Below are 12628 nucleotides of genomic sequence, written 5' to 3' on the forward strand. Positions count from 1 at the left end.
TCTTACATGGAATGATGCGCAAGAATGAACATAATTGCTCTTTTCGAAGCAGCACCGACGGGGTAATTGCAAGACATATCTTGTCGTTATAAGCAGTTACAATGGACACCGATGTCGATGCGGTGGATAAATTAATGTTCTACACTTATCTATACTTATACTGCTAGATTGATTTACCGACGGTACCAGATCACCATCTTACGGAGCTTGATGAAAACGACGCAGTTTTCTGTTTTTCTTAGTTTCTCTGCTATCCATTGGATGGCGCTGACAGTTCTGTTTTTTATGGATTGTTCCAGTTACATCACTTATTTTCTTTATAATTTAAAAATATTTAATAACATTGATCATATATTTCATTTATTTTAGTTTCATGATCGGTATAATTCATGTTATAAAAAGTTACAGAGTTTCGAGATGCCATAGCGTATTAATTGAGTGAGGTAAAGTTTGTAAAAAGTTTAAATAAATTAATTGATTAAATTAAATTGCGATAATAAATTATGTTGAATTATAAATAATATATCATACAGTATCAAGATGTGTTGAAATAATATTTTAGTAATTATAAATACGCCACAAATTATATAGACAATATGCGGTAGAGTTGCGTGTTTTATATGCCGTTCATGTTTGTATTTCAGCTGTTGAGTCGTACACTTGTGCGGCTCGTGAGTTGGGATACGAACTGTTCCCTATATTTTTTGCTGACGAAACGTTATAATTGGAAAATGACAGGCTTTACAGAAAGTGCACTTGTGAAAAGATTAATGGACTTAAATCCTTCTCAACAAAGTATTCAAACACTTTCTCTTTGGTTAATTCATCACAGAAAACATCATCCGACCATCGTGAAAGTCTGGTTTAAAGAGATGTGTAAAGGTACGTGACAATTTTCGTAAGTATATCTTTATTCATATGTTTTATCTTCGAAACTCTGCATTTCGAATATTATGTCGCCGCAAATTTATTTTGAAAGACATCCAGACGTAACAAAGACGAAGTAATTTTTGTCGAAATTTCTAGGTTAACTTCTGTATTGGATCTTCCCTACGTAATTGTAGACATATTTCTTTTAACAACTTGTCAACTACAAAATTGCAATTAAATTGCTAGTAATTATCTGTTGTAGCCAAAATTGCATTTTACACAATATTATATTTGACACAAAGCTAATTCAGTAATATGTTTTCACCTATAATTGTAAAACAAATTTATTGTTTATAGTTTTATTCATCGACTTTTTTAAAATCTTCATTAATTTTTATAATTTATTTCTTATAAAATCATCCAAATAGTAGTAATAACAATAGTGACAATAATAATGATAATTAAACATACCTATGTAAATATATTGTTTATATTGGCTTATAATCAATACAATGTAGTCAATTATATTTAATTGATTGTTAAACGCTTTTTTTTTCAACATAGATCAAATACAAATCAATGTGTTCTGAAATTGTTTAGAGTATATTAAGTTATATATTTTTGCAGTAAAGGATAATCGTAAACTAATGTTCATGTATCTGGCAAATGATGTTATTCAAAACAGTAAAAAGAAAGGGCCTGAATTTGGAAAAGAATTTGAAACAGTGTTACCAAAAGCTTTTGAACATATGAAAGGATTTGATGAAAAGACAAGAGAAAGATTAAATAGGCTTCTTCAGATTTGGGAAGAAAGAGGAGTTTATGATAAGGCACAAATTTCAGAATTTAAAGCTGCTTTTACAGATACATCAAAAGATTCAGCAACACCACCTCCAAAAAAGAAACTTAAAAATGACATAGAGAAAGTAAAGGTAATAAAGATATTAATTTTAAATAGCACCGAATATAATATTTGTAATTGATTAATATATTTATCTTATATTGTAGAAGGAGAAAAAGGAGAGGAAAAAGTCAGAGACTGAAATTGAAGTGGATGGAACCAAAGAGCTACATGTAACTTTAAGTCCTCGTACTCCTGCTGGAGATCCACCAGAAACAGAGGAACTCATCAAAGCCTTAATGGTTAATACCATTTATAAAACCATCAAAAATTCGGAATATGTATCGTTAGCAATAAACTATCTTATATATAGAAAAATATATGTTGAATCCATAAGGCATATTGGCAGGCATATTTATACAGTTTGATATATCCATCCCCAACAGTAATTTTATTCTATTTACGATGATTTGTTTTACTCTTAATGTGTTTTACGATATATTATTTCCGATTTTACTCTAAATTTTTATATTCGTTGTCTACTATCAAAACAGGAAAATTATTACATTAATTTTTTGTACATGTACATAATAAGTAGTTAGTTTATAATTTTATTTAAGCGAATTAATGTTTTTATACGACGAAGTTTTTTTTTCTTTTACACAAGTTTTACTTAAATATCGTATATGAAAAGTATAAGATATCTGTACATAAAAATATCGAAGGCAAGCACTAAAACGCCTTCTTTATTTCAGGATTTGGAAAATACAGCATCCTCGGATGCTGGCGTTAGAGAACGTATCGCATCTTTACCACCGGAAGTTTCTGAAGTTTCGCTTCTTGCAAACCTAGCTGATCGAGCAGCTGCAGATCAATTGAGTGTTGCAGTAAATGAAGCTGCTGCACTGTTAGCAGACTACAATGGACGGTTGCAAGCAGAAATGGAAGATAGAAGAAGATTATTAACTATGCTTAGAGATTATACTTTGGCACAAAGGCAATTACTTCAACAGGCACAATCAACTTTAGAAGTATGACTATTTTTTACTCTTTTTTACTCTGCACTTATTAAACATACAACTTTTACTGAATATGGATATACTGATATGTTGCAGGATTATAAGGAGAAGCTTAAAAAAGTGTGTGCAGTCCGATCTGAAGTAAAGTCACATATTTCCAATTTGCCTGATTTAACACAGTTACCCGATGTCACGGGTGGTTTAGCACCTCTTCCTTCAGCTGGTGATTTATTTTCTATGCACTAGCACGTGAGTTTAAAGAGCACGATCATTGAATTATTTTTGAGTTCCACGCATAAATGAATACAACCATGCTATGTTAGCTTGGTGTTTGTGATGAAATATATAATAACTTTCTACTTTTCAATATTTAATATATTAAATATTGATTAAACTCCTCGCATGTAATTACAAATTATGAAAGGAAAAAGTACTGATAAGTGATAATATTGTAAAATCATTTTACACAACACTTTAATAACACGAAGATACAAATGAACCAAGTAATTATATACAATTCAAAATTCTTGAAACTGTTGTGCCAGTAATTTTCAGTGTTGTATTTTTGTTGAAAATTACTTATTTGAGTATGTTTTTTGTTTCTCCAAGTGAAAGTTAATAAAGAACATATGTAAATTCTGTTTTATGATTGGACTTCAAAACGAAAATTTATAGAAATTTTTGTTTAAAAGTAATAATGTTCCTGTTTTGTCATATGCACAATGCATAAGGAACTTAAAACATTGTACAATTTCTTACAATCTCATTTTATACTAATAAACAAATGTATTTAATCGACAAATAATTTTTGAATACGTTACTCACAGAGTTTATTATAAAAAAAGTAAAACGTATAATACATTCTAATAAGTATATAATAATTTCAAATATTGAATTACTTTAACTTAATTGTTATGAAGAATTCCAGTAGAAGGAAAAAAAATATATCTCATATACTAAAAATGTTTAGTTATCCGATCTTTATTTGCAAGCAGTGCTTAGAATGTTGCACTTACAACATTTGGTAATCATCCCTTGTATATATATATATTGTAGGTAATATAATTCTTGGACTGAGAAACATGTCTTAAAATATAACGTTACAGTTGATTTTGAACAAATACTGACGTGCGTAAATAAATAATATTGTATATGTAATATGGTACGAAGTAAATAGCGTGATTGTGCATTGGCGAAATTGTAATAATATGCAAAATATTAATACGAATAAATGTTTTGATCGTTATAATAGTATCTTTTATTTAACATGTAAAAGGTATAATATTCATTAAACTTTTTGATTATCATTTAGAAAAATAAATTTGTATTATTTGTTACTTTTTTTATTTAATTATTTGTACATAAAATAATATGATTGTTTTAAACTCTTAATTGTTTTCATACAATAAAAAGTAAAGAATAGAACGGTACGAGTGTGACAAAAATTTAAATTAAAGCTTGTCACAATGAATTGTATCTGCTGAAAGTATTTTAACAAATTTATTTTACATTACTTATATATACTATTATATTGCATATATTTATAAGATTGGAAGAATTTAATGAAACGCTTATATTTGTAATTGTTTTTTTTCCACGTACGATTTAAACTAATCAAATTATATTGTACAAAAATTTGAACTTGTGCTAACTCTTGGCAAGTATATTTGGCAAGAGCTGTATTGTACATTTCTTTGATTGAGGGACAAATATTTGTCATTGTTTTATAGCTATTTCTATCACAATATATACAATAAATAAAAACAACGAATATTTAGCACTTCTTTAAAATATTTTCATAACTAAACATAATGCAATTTAGAAAGTTTCAGTACTGGCATTCCACTTTCAATGTAATATTAACACTTTAAATAATATCAAATAATTGAAAGTTTACATATTTTAACATGATTATTCATTTTTTATTCTAAGTACAAAGAAAACGAAATATTTTGAATAGTATACTAACACTGAAAGTGGGTTTCATACATACATTCTTTGTGGACATCTTGTACAGTCATTTAAAAAGGTAACATAAATTTAAGATTGTCTTTTTTTAAGTTTCGTGTGGATGTGGTGGTCTTGTTGGTTTAAGAATAAGCTTTCCAGTATCATCACAACTCATATTAAAGTCACCAAGAACACTTCTAGCTCTTTGAGTTATGATACTTGGTGCTATAACACGTCTATGAACTCCCATCATAAATAATATCACTAAAATAAGATGATAATATTCTTTCTGTACATTAATAAAAGCTGTGTACTAATTATACTTACCTAAAATAATACTAGCAATTGCAAAAAACGGATGATTACATAAGCTCTGTGTGAATGATACAGCAGGTGTATTTGGATCTGTCAACCAATGCCATGCACCCACAGCAGTACAAACAGAGATAAAACCCAGTAGCACTGTAAATAATATTAAGTATCATAATCCTAAAATTATTTTTAAATTAATACAGTAAGAAATTTAAGTAAATAAACGATAGAAAATATGTTATTATTTTAGAATATAATTTTTTGAATGCACAAAATTGAAACATAACACGTACAGATAAATATAAAAACGTACTTCTCCATCGCAGAGTAGCTGGTTGCAAACTCGCAATAACTTCAGTAAGACGTCTTTCGAAAGCTTTCAGGTCTGGAAACAATGAAAAGAAGAGATAACCTTAAAATTATTCACTCTTATTGCCGTATACATCATCAGTATATAACTATATCTTTCGCTACATCAATTAATAGATATTTTCAATTAATAGATTCTTCTTTTTACCTTCACAAACTGTTTGATCTAAAGACATTTTTTATTTATGCACATATACGTAATATAAATGCCCTGCAAATTGCAAAACAAACAATCCCGGTATGTTTTTACATACTTACATACTCTACATATGTACATACATAACAATAAATTATTATCGTTAAAGCAATGAATTATAAGATATGTGTAGCTTGTTTATAAATTTATTTAAATACAACAATTACATAGAATACTATAAATATTTCGGGAGCGCTATCAATCTAAAACAGATGAGTTGACATTTGACATAAGGTAATTAACATACTTCCAGTTTTTGGCAGACTTGATTTATTAACTTGTGAAATGAATGTGTAAACACGTAATTTATTGATAACCAAGTTTTAGTTGCATCCGGTTTAAAAATTAAAACGTTAATTAATAATTTAATTGCAAAATTAAATCGCCCGCAAAAGTGGTTCCAAATTCGATCTCTGCGCCATCTATTTGAAAACAGCGGAAACTACTTGCCAACTTCAACAGTCGGTATCGGTCGCCAAGATGTTGAATAGTTTCCGGCGTCTTTTAATAGATGGCGCAGTGGTCCAATTTCTAATTAGTTTACTGACCATTAGTTTTTAAAAATATTATACACATTAGGAAGTTCTATTAACTTGCACTGCTGGTATGATGTAGTATGATGTTTAATAAATGTACTCCGTTCATTTTAATTTATTATTATCAAATAGAAAAATACAAACAGTATGTATGGGTACTTAAGGGTTATTTTGTGACTTCTAATTACAACAAAGGAATACATTAGGAAAGAGTTAATAAATATAGGGCAAAGATAAATGGTAAACGATGTATTTTCTAAACTTACTTTATAATTTCATGTAAGTATTCTGTTATTTTTAGGATATATTTGAAGTAGCCGCCATACGTCTACTTGCTGGAACGTGAATCGCGCCATCATATTATTTTGTAATTGAGGAGGACATAGCAGAAAATTTGATGAAAATTGGATACGTGGTTGAGGTACAATGGTTATCGAGGAGAAAAGTTACGAATCATTAAAAGAAAATCAAGTAAACGATGACGCGGTATCGAAGGAACAAAAGACATACTCCTTGGAAAGTATCCTTTTTAAAAAGTTTATCAAACACAGACAGAGTTCTGTCAATGCCATATGTCATTTTCTAACCTGTTTCTATCATGATGCTTTTTAAAATCAAATACATTTTTTCCTGCCTAAAAGTATAGCGAGAACATTTGTTTACGTAAATCTACTTGTCATTAAACTATTGTAGAAAATTTTCTTTAAAAACTGCGGTAATATTTTAATTTATGTTTATACAAACATTAATATTTATTGCCATATTGATGGAATATTGTTGTACATGATTAATTGACGATCTTATTTTAATATCTGAGACACCTGTATAAATTGTATGAACACTTAATAGTTATATAGTTTTAAAAATAATAAAAGAAGCTCAACAACAACATGGGTTAAGACATGGTGATTACCAACGGTATCGTGGTTACTGCTCCAGAAGGCTCAGACGCCTAAGGAAAGTATTAAAAGTTCCACAAGGAGACAGACGGCATTTCAAGAGGAAAGACATAACATCTATAATGGTTACTGATGATAAATTTCTACAAGTTCCTTTGATGATGGCAGAGAGAGCTTGGAGTTATGCCATGCAACTACGTCAGGAATCTAACACAGAACCAAGAAAAAAGTTTCATTTGATATCCAGGTTGAGAAAAGCTGCTACATATTCTTTACAGTTACAAGAGTTAATAGAGGTAAGCCAAATCTTGATATACCAACCAATATTGAGCTTTCATTATTAACAATTATTACAGAATATCAATTGCGATGCAAGAACAAAGCTAGAAGCTCAAGCTTACACAGCTTGGATACACGGTTCCCTACACTTTGAATTACAACTATGGAAGAAAGCTATGGAGAATTTGAAAAAGGCTCAGGTAGTGTATGGAAAGCTGGCTTCCGCGCTACCGGAATCCGAACAAGTAATGTACAACGCGCGTGTTGAGGAACTCAATCCTAGCCTTAGATACTGTGCCTATAATATTGGAGATACCACTGCCATAGACGATCTGATGCAAATGAGAGGTCAACTGAGTGGAGAGTTACTAGCTAGTTTAGATTCGCTTATAGCACAAACACGAGAGAAGCAAACAAGCGCGAGGAAGTAAACATGGCGTGGAAAAATCGTGCGGTGTAGTCCCATCAAGAGCGGCGGGTCTTTTAATTGCCGATTCTAGATTAAATCAAACGTTGGAGAAAGCAGCTAACGAATCAAACTAAGATGATCTGCTGGAAGCGCACTTGATAGGACTGTAAAGATGCGATTTTCAGCTGTACGAGATCACTTCAAGAATGAATTGAAGAGCAAAGATAACGATAAACTATCACCATCACAGCATTTAATTACTTACTTACAATATATCAGATTATCCCGTACTTTAGAGAGAAATTTGGCTTTGATAAAAGTAGCTGAAGAATCTGCAAAAGCAAAACCACAAGATATCGTACGATTGTACGAAGCGACTCTTCACAATCTTGTAGAAATATCACAGTTACAAGAGGACGAGGAATTTCTGCGTGAACAGGAAGCTAAGACCAGAGGTTACAGAGCCTTTAGATGTTACTACATGGCGCAATCTTTGGCGAATCTTCATCGATGGCGAGAAGCGATGGCTTTGTATCAAAGATCTGCACGACATGTAAAAGATGCGTTAGAATATGGTAAAGCACTTCCAAAATCATTGAGAAATACTCTAGAGAAATTGGAGGCTTCTATAGAAGGTGCTAAGTATGCGGCACATGCGCACAGCGTTTTAGAGGAAGGACAAGAAGAGGAATCTGGAGTAAATAAATATACAAAATCGAAGAAACCTCTGTATGAACGTCTACACGAGTACAGAGAGGATTCTGCACTTCTTACCAAGCAACCTAACGTTTTTAAATTACCACCATCTATGCAGCCTATTCCTTGCAAACCACTGTTTTTCGATTTAGCTTTCAATATGGTCGAATTTCCAGATTTGAGCGAAAAACTCGGTGATCAAGCTAAGAAAACTGGTCAAGCTGGTCTTACAGGATTTGTTAAAGGTCTTTGGGGTTGGGGAAATAAATAAAACGAGGACATTGTAACTATAATACATTTGACTTCAAATATTACCGCACCCAGTGCGATAATGTATTTTTACCGGTATTCAATCACTTCGGTGAGAATCAAGTTTTCACTTATAACAACAGCAATATGAATAACAGAAATAAAAAACATATTATTAATATATGTTTGATGTTTCGTTTATTTTCACCTCTACAATTTTGAAAATAAATTTGAATTCAAAAAGAAACAAGTTGAATGCGCATGGTCAATGCTCTAACATGCGCAGAATGAACGAAAATTCGTCCGTACTCGTATGACAGCTATGGTCTCTTGTTGAAAGAATAATGCAATATTTTTTTCTTCTGTAATTAAGAATATTTTCACGTAACAATTTTTAAATAATAATAGAAAATCAACTTAGGTTAAGGTAAGTCTATATCAATTGTAATCAAAGGGTTAATTGGTTATAAAGGTTATAAACATACACATGCATACCAGTGGATTTTGTTAAGAAAAAATAGATTATCTTATCAAAATATATTTGAAAAAATTTACTTTTTATTGTATCAAATTTTGTGACAATGCAGAAAGATTAAAATTAGTATTATATCATTTAAAAGATGAACAAATTGTACACTAATTGTCTTTTTCTTGATAGTTAACCTAGTGATTTATTTATTACTTGTGTGTCAAAGGTGTAAATTCGTAATTTTACTAAAACCAAAATGAGACAACAAATACTTGACCGCAAAAAAACAGTTCTCATAATTCTGGAGAAAGCTGATGAAGTGTCTGTTTGAATATTTACATACAGAAATGGTTAACTATGCTCTAAGTAACTTGTAAAAATAAGGTAACTATTCATAAATTATAATAAACTTTGTTTAAAATTAGTGCTTGTTGTAATATTTGAAATGTCCAAGGAAGGGGAAGAAGACTGTCTCGACTTGAATGGATGGGATTCAGTGTTGGCTACAGAATCATTGAACGATTGACAAGCGGAATGGAATCGATTTAAAGATGAATTGGATATGATCAAATTTATCTGTACAGATTTTGGTCTAGTCTTTATCAATAAACAAATCGATAATTTAAGAACAATCATCACGGTGTATATGTATTACAAGACAACTCAGTTAGATTATTAGAAAAAATAGGTACTAGTAATAATAAACATATCTTCAAGAAAGTCCCACGGTTATTAGCATTCAACTTGTGGACTTCTAAGAGGAAGTTTAGCAAATCTTGGAATTATTAGTACTGTTAATGCGGAAAATTTCTACATTACCAAGTTGTAAATTTCATGTACAGTACAATCGAATTTAATGTTAATAAACCTGATATATTTAATCATAAAAAATTATACAACAAAATAATAATGCATTTATTCGTATATTATAATTTGTATAATTCAGTATAAGCTTCATATAATTGTACATAAGTATTACTTATACTGTAGCAATCCCTTAATTATGTATTTGTACTTTTATGTTAACATAATCAGCCTAAATGTAGAATACCACTGAATCTGTGTTTAACATACAAGTTCTCGCATAAAATTATTTTTCTTATTAATGAAGATAATAAAAAATGGAAATGCGAATAACATTGTATTTTGTATTTTAACGATTTAATTGGTTGAATTATTCAATGTTAATTTATCGTTATTTTTGGTAATAAAATTCAAAATGTGAAATTGGTTTACAATCCCACAAAAGCATCATCGCGTTCGTCATCTAAAATAATCGCGGTGTGATTCTTCTTCAAGAATACGCGATAATAAACCAATAGTGTTGAAGGTTGTAACTTTCACATATTGTTTAATCATAGTCTTTTCTACAAAATCGTGTTGTTTACTGTACCAGATATTAAATTCGACATGAGTTTATTCAAGTAGAATAACATCCTTTTACATGTACATTGTCATTGCTAATGACTAATGGCTGAGATTTTCTATCTTCAAAAATATGAATATGCTTCGTGACACGTTATCGTATTTTCCTTTAACAATAGTGATTTATCAAATGATAAATTTGAAACTTGCATATTCCACCACCAATTGTTCATCTCATTGTTACATTTAGGTTCCTATAATTTATTATAACAATGTATTAGTCAAATGTGTAATATTTACGTTCTACATACAACAAAATAAAATAATTTACCAAGAATCCTCTAACTTCCATCCAATGATCAGACACAAATTTAGTCAAATAATTCGTATTCCATCAGGCAAAATAAGAACGATTACGTTTTTCCTTCGGGAATGTCTTTAGCTAGTTTAAGAGCAGCTACGAGTACAGTACCGCTACTACCGCCGCACAATAAACCTTCCTGACGTATAAGCATTCTGGCGGCATTGAATGATTCAGCATCTTCAGTCTGTATCCATTTATCAATTACATTACGATCTAACACTGTAGGTACGAAATCATATCTGAAAAGATATTAATTAATATTTTTCAATCTAAATTGTACGTTAAATACAATAGAAAAACATTATCTACCCAATTCCTTCCACTTCATAAAAGCCAATTTCATTCTCGACTCAGCGGATGGATCTAAAAACTTCCTTTAGGATCCACAGCAATATTTTATATCCGGCGATAATTCTTTCAATTTTCGTCCAATACACTAATAGTACCACCTGTACCTGCACCGGCTATCAAATAATCTATCTTCCCTTCGCATTGTTCCCAGATTTCAGTCGCGGTTTGCTCGTAATGAGCCAATGGATTCCAGGGTTAGTGTACTAGAAACATAATGTGATAAGAATACAATAAAATACTTAATATTCATACTTATATAAATATTACTTGATCCAGAACAATACTGTTCGGTGTTTCGCTTTGTATTTTTTGCGCAACACTGATATGTGCTTCTGGACTATTCCAACTTGCTTCAGTCGGCGTTCGAACAATTTCAGCACCAAGCGCGATTAAAGTAGAAGCTTTTTCATTTGACATTTTTTTCTGGCATAACAATTGATCCATCTATATCCTTTAATCCGCACAAGCCATAGCTAAACCAATTCCCGTATTACCGCTTGTGGGTTTCAATAATAGTATAGCCTGGTTTTTATAAGACTCCTTTTCCTCCGCATCTTGAATCATTCTGTATGCAATTCTATCTTTCACAGACCCCACCAGGATTAAAGAATCACATTTTACATCTGAAATTAACATATGTATTATTACAATCTTACAAGTAATGTATTTATTATACTAACATATTTCACATTTAATCCCATAAGATTTAGGAATGTTGTTTAATTTTATAAGTGGTGTTTGTCCGATAGTAGTTAAAATATCAGGGAGTATCTTGCTACGATCAGGTTTCCTGAAATAATAATCATAATATGAGTTCTTTGTTAGTTTTAAATTTGTTTAATTAATGAATATTTTCTTTTATCAACTCACTCCATTCTACATGTATGTGGTGAATTTGTTGCATTTGGTTTCCATGTGCAACGACTTGGTAGATCAGGGCGTTTAAATTCCATCATTAAATTTCACTTATAACTCTTAAACTGATGGAAGTAATTTTCAATCTTGATAAATGAGTCAAGTATTACAAAACCGGGTTTTCTTTTTTTATTTTAATGGAAGCGTGTCAGTTTCGTGTAACCTTACAGATAACTATCAAGCATTATAAAAGTGGCAATACGATACGCTAAGGCCACAAATAATAAGTAGCAGTTTTGAATCATATATCCTTATAACTTTTTATATCTTCTTTTTCAATTGATATATAATTCACACCTGCGGAATGCAATCTGTAAAATGCAAGATACAACTATACAAATCAACAAATTAATACTGTTCATGAGAATCATTGCGCGAATATTACATTGAAAATTTTACCTAAGTATATAAATAGAAACTAGTTTAAGATTAATAATTCATAAATAATTGAACAAATATATACATTACAGAAGAAATTTCTTATGAAAAGTTTTATTTTTATAACTATAATACAATTGTATTGTTTTATCTGTATTACG

At 30.3% G+C, this 12628-nt stretch overlaps 5 protein-coding genes across 8 annotated transcripts; 3 read left to right on the forward strand and 2 right to left on the reverse strand.

The window, feature by feature from the left end:
* The first annotated feature begins 301 nt into the window (after positions 1-301).
* Positions 302-3979, forward strand: LOC114877266 (regulation of nuclear pre-mRNA domain-containing protein 1B). Of its 2 annotated transcripts, XM_029189613.2 has the most exons (6): positions 302-443; positions 645-882; positions 1498-1802; positions 1879-2013; positions 2467-2742; positions 2827-3979. In XM_029189613.2, the coding sequence occupies exons 2-6, from the start codon at positions 732-734 to the stop codon at positions 2974-2976; spliced, it is 1017 nt and encodes a 338-aa protein (XP_029045446.1). In that variant the 5' UTR covers positions 302-443; positions 645-731; the 3' UTR covers positions 2977-3979. The 2 variants fall into 2 exon arrangements, with proteins under 2 accessions (XP_029045446.1, XP_029045447.1); XM_029189614.2 differs by lacking the exon at positions 302-443 and having other exon boundaries at positions 817-898.
* On the reverse strand, positions 3692-5780 carry LOC114877274 (nuclear envelope phosphatase-regulatory subunit 1). Of its 3 annotated transcripts, none has more exons than XM_046287438.1 (4): positions 5620-5780; positions 5306-5377; positions 5008-5142; positions 3692-4944 (listed from the first exon to the last, which is right to left on the reverse strand). In XM_046287438.1, the coding sequence occupies exons 1-4, from the start codon at positions 5636-5638 to the stop codon at positions 4787-4789; spliced, it is 384 nt and encodes a 127-aa protein (XP_046143394.1). In that variant the 5' UTR covers positions 5639-5780; the 3' UTR covers positions 3692-4786. The 3 variants fall into 3 exon arrangements, with proteins under 3 accessions (XP_046143394.1, XP_029045462.1, XP_029045463.1); XM_029189629.2 differs by having other exon boundaries at positions 5510-5779; XM_029189630.2 differs by lacking the exon at positions 5620-5780 and having other exon boundaries at positions 5286-5377.
* Positions 5781-6174: 394 nt separating this feature from the next.
* Positions 6175-8808, forward strand: LOC114877259 (signal recognition particle subunit SRP68). The gene is given in 7 exon segments (XM_029189599.2): positions 6175-6333; positions 6395-6613; positions 6951-7288; positions 7349-7714; positions 7716-7841; positions 7843-7860; positions 7862-8808. Coding segments are annotated over 6 exon segments (1728 nt in total). The 5' UTR covers positions 6175-6333; positions 6395-6519; the 3' UTR covers positions 8648-8808.
* Positions 8809-9441: 633 nt separating this feature from the next.
* Positions 9442-10321, forward strand: LOC114877270 (trafficking protein particle complex subunit 6b). Its single transcript, XM_046287579.1, is given in 6 exon segments — positions 9442-9460; positions 9549-9625; positions 9627-9720; positions 9723-9835; positions 9837-9899; positions 9901-10321. Coding segments are annotated over 6 exon segments (417 nt in total). The 3' UTR covers positions 9952-10321.
* Positions 9997-12482, reverse strand: LOC114877262 (cystathionine beta-synthase). The gene is given in 16 exon segments (XM_029189601.2): positions 9997-10332; positions 10335-10374; positions 10376-10476; positions 10479-10518; positions 10521-10598; positions 10600-10713; positions 10791-10846; positions 10849-10873; positions 10876-11062; positions 11133-11170; positions 11173-11258; positions 11261-11365; positions 11368-11377; positions 11442-11797; positions 11855-11964; positions 12045-12482. Coding segments are annotated over 16 exon segments (1509 nt in total). The 5' UTR covers positions 12131-12482; the 3' UTR covers positions 9997-10255.
* Positions 12483-12628: the final 146 nt, after the last annotated feature.

The sequence above is a fragment of the Osmia bicornis genome, chromosome 10 (genome assembly GCF_907164935.1).
Source record: "Osmia bicornis bicornis chromosome 10, iOsmBic2.1, whole genome shotgun sequence".
In the NCBI taxonomy this organism is placed as follows: Eukaryota; Metazoa; Arthropoda; class Insecta; order Hymenoptera; family Megachilidae; genus Osmia; species Osmia bicornis.